Source organism: Nelusetta ayraudi, unplaced genomic scaffold, assembly GCF_046127955.1.
Source record: "Nelusetta ayraudi isolate G7.1 ecotype Tasmania unplaced genomic scaffold, CSIRO-AGI_Nayr_v1 ptg000092l, whole genome shotgun sequence".
Lineage (NCBI taxonomy): Eukaryota > Metazoa > Chordata > Actinopteri > Tetraodontiformes > Monacanthidae > Nelusetta > Nelusetta ayraudi.
In genome coordinates this window covers 3,782,501-3,784,763 of record NW_027466142.1, presented here as the reverse complement: position 1 = coordinate 3,784,763, position 2,263 = coordinate 3,782,501, and the positions used below count along the sequence as shown (strand labels likewise).

Sequence of the window (2,263 nt, the reverse complement as noted above, 5' to 3'; positions counted from 1 at the left end):
ACCGGTTCGAAAGTGGCCGAGCGCACAGCTGTTCGCAGGTATCTTCCACACGGACTGATTCCTCTTTTTTTTTTTTCATCCTCTTTTTCTTTTCTTTTTTTTTTCTTTTTCTTTTTTTTTTTCGGGGGGGCGGGGGGGGGAATGGAGTCGGGATCCTGAATAGTTGCCAGACCTGCGCGGCCGCTCCGGCCACGGTGACGCTACTGACCGTATCCACGTGGAAATGAGAATATGGGGGCGGGGGCGGTGGTGTCTGGTAGAAAATTCCATGATTGTCTTCACAGTGTAAAAAAATACGACCGGGGGTGGGGGGGGGGGGGCGAAGGAGGGGAGGGTTGGCTGGGGGAGGGAAGGCGGTAGTTTGGTGCAGTTCGACGGGAAGCTGAAGGTGAAACAGGGGCGGCGGCAACAGCGTGTTCAGTTCATCCGCCAGTGCGATTTCCGCTCTAGGCCTCGATGGGGCTGGAGACCATACTGTTGGGGGTGTCTGGAAGCTGGGACGACATGGACGCTACTTCGCTTCCCGTCGAGTTCGAACCCGGTCCTCCTTCAGAGAAGCTGACCTGAGGGACACAGCGGGCGGCACGAGTGCGGAGTTAGTGGGGTGAAAACAACACTGGCGGAAAATCAACAGCGTAATAATAATAATAATAATAATAATAATAATAATAATAATAATAATAATAACAGTGTTGTAAAACAAGCAAAAAGAGCAGATGTCTGACGCGTCGTGGATAAGAACATAAATAAAAAATAATAAATTACTGTCATATAGTCACTATTAGCCGATCATTACAAATTACCCTACATACTGTAATAATAATAATAATAATAATAATAATAATAATAATAATAATAATAATTTTGTCTTGTAAATGTTTGGTTCACAGGAGATCGGGAAGGCTAGATGAGGAATCTCTCCACTCGCGTCAGTGTCGTTGGGTGTGAGGTCATGACCAGCTATCAGTTACTTCTCTTAAAATGAGTGTCTTGAGTCTGAAATAACAGCATTCAGGTACATGTAAGTCTAATTCTAAGTCGGACACACGTGTCTAAGAGTAACTGATGAAAAGACACTATAGATTAGAAAGATGATGCATCTTTTATGTGAAAATAATAATAGTGATGCAATGAACAAACGATGCGTTCATCTACCCAACGACCACGTCACTTTTAATATGGGAGCCGATTTGGGACATTGGGGGGGAAAGAAAATTGGTCGAACCGTCTCTGTAGCAGTTCCGACTCAAATACCAGAACATGAATTTTCAACTGATCGTAATTTCTATACCGGCCCATTTCGCATATCTCCTATGAGCAAACCAGGTTTTTTTTTTTTTTTTTTGGGGGGGGGGGGGGGGGCAAAATGCGGAAATTATGAATTAGTTTCCTGAGCGTAGAATTTGATTTAAGAGCCGAGCGCGAACCCAATTAACGCCTGGAACATCCTTGCTTCTGTAAATCTGCTGTGTAATAATAATAATAATAATAATAATAATAATAATAATAATAATACGAACCAGCTGTTGAAAAGGCGGCTGGTCGATGTCGCTCTGCAGGGCGAAGTCGCTGAGGACCTTCCAGGGCGGCTGGTAGCTCTGCACCTCCACCGGGGTCGCCTGGATGCCGCCGTCGTGCCTCTCCGGACTCGCCGCCACCATCGGGGTGCCCGTCATCCCCTGAATGTTCTGCAAGAGGATGTCTGCGGTCAAGATCAACAAATCTTTTCAGCAGGTGTGTGGGCGCACTGGCGACTCGTGTCCGCGTCGTGTCCTCCGTAACCCACCCCCCCCCCCCCCTCCTCCCACCCACCCACCCCAAAAAACAAAACAAAACAAAACAAAATCCAATGAAATGGCTCTAAATCAATCGCAATTACATGTGCGCGCACCTCAAAAATGATATAAACAGGGTAGTTCGAATGTAAAATTGCCCTGACTACTACTACTACTATTATTATTATTATTATTATTATTATTATTATTATTATTATTATTATTATTATTGTTGTTATTACTATTGTTATTATCATTATTATTATTATTATTATTATTATTATTATTATTATTATTATTATTACTATTTGCTGCAGGTTGCTTCACTCCGCTCAGAAAACTCTTCCCTCAGTCGGTGTTCGGTGACCCCTCGTACCGTTTTGTCGTTGGGCTGTTGCTGCTGCAGCTGCTTAATCAGCAGGCTCCTCTTCTTGTCTTTGCACCTCTTGTTCTGGAACCACACTCGGATCACTCGCGGACTCAGGCCG

The 2,263-nt window shown here is 44.5% G+C and overlaps 1 protein-coding gene across 2 annotated transcripts in view; it reads right to left on the bottom strand.

The window, feature by feature from the left end:
• Positions 1-251: 251 nt before the first annotated feature.
• The window catches only part of isl1a (ISL LIM homeobox 1a), a 4,803-nt gene continuing 2,791 nt past the window's right edge, over positions 252-2,263 (bottom strand). The window contains exons 4-6 of one of the 2 annotated variants that reach the window (XM_076047035.1): positions 2,152-2,263; positions 1,521-1,688; positions 252-563 (exon numbers count right to left, since the gene is read on the bottom strand). The exon at positions 2,152-2,263 is cut by the window's right edge and continues 172 nt beyond it. In XM_076047035.1, the coding sequence (XP_075903150.1) occupies positions 447-563; positions 1,521-1,688; positions 2,152-2,263 (397 nt within the window). In that variant the 3' untranslated portion in view covers positions 252-446. The remainder of the gene's footprint in view (positions 564-1,520; positions 1,689-2,151) is intronic. The other variant, XM_076047034.1, reaches the window with a different exon arrangement.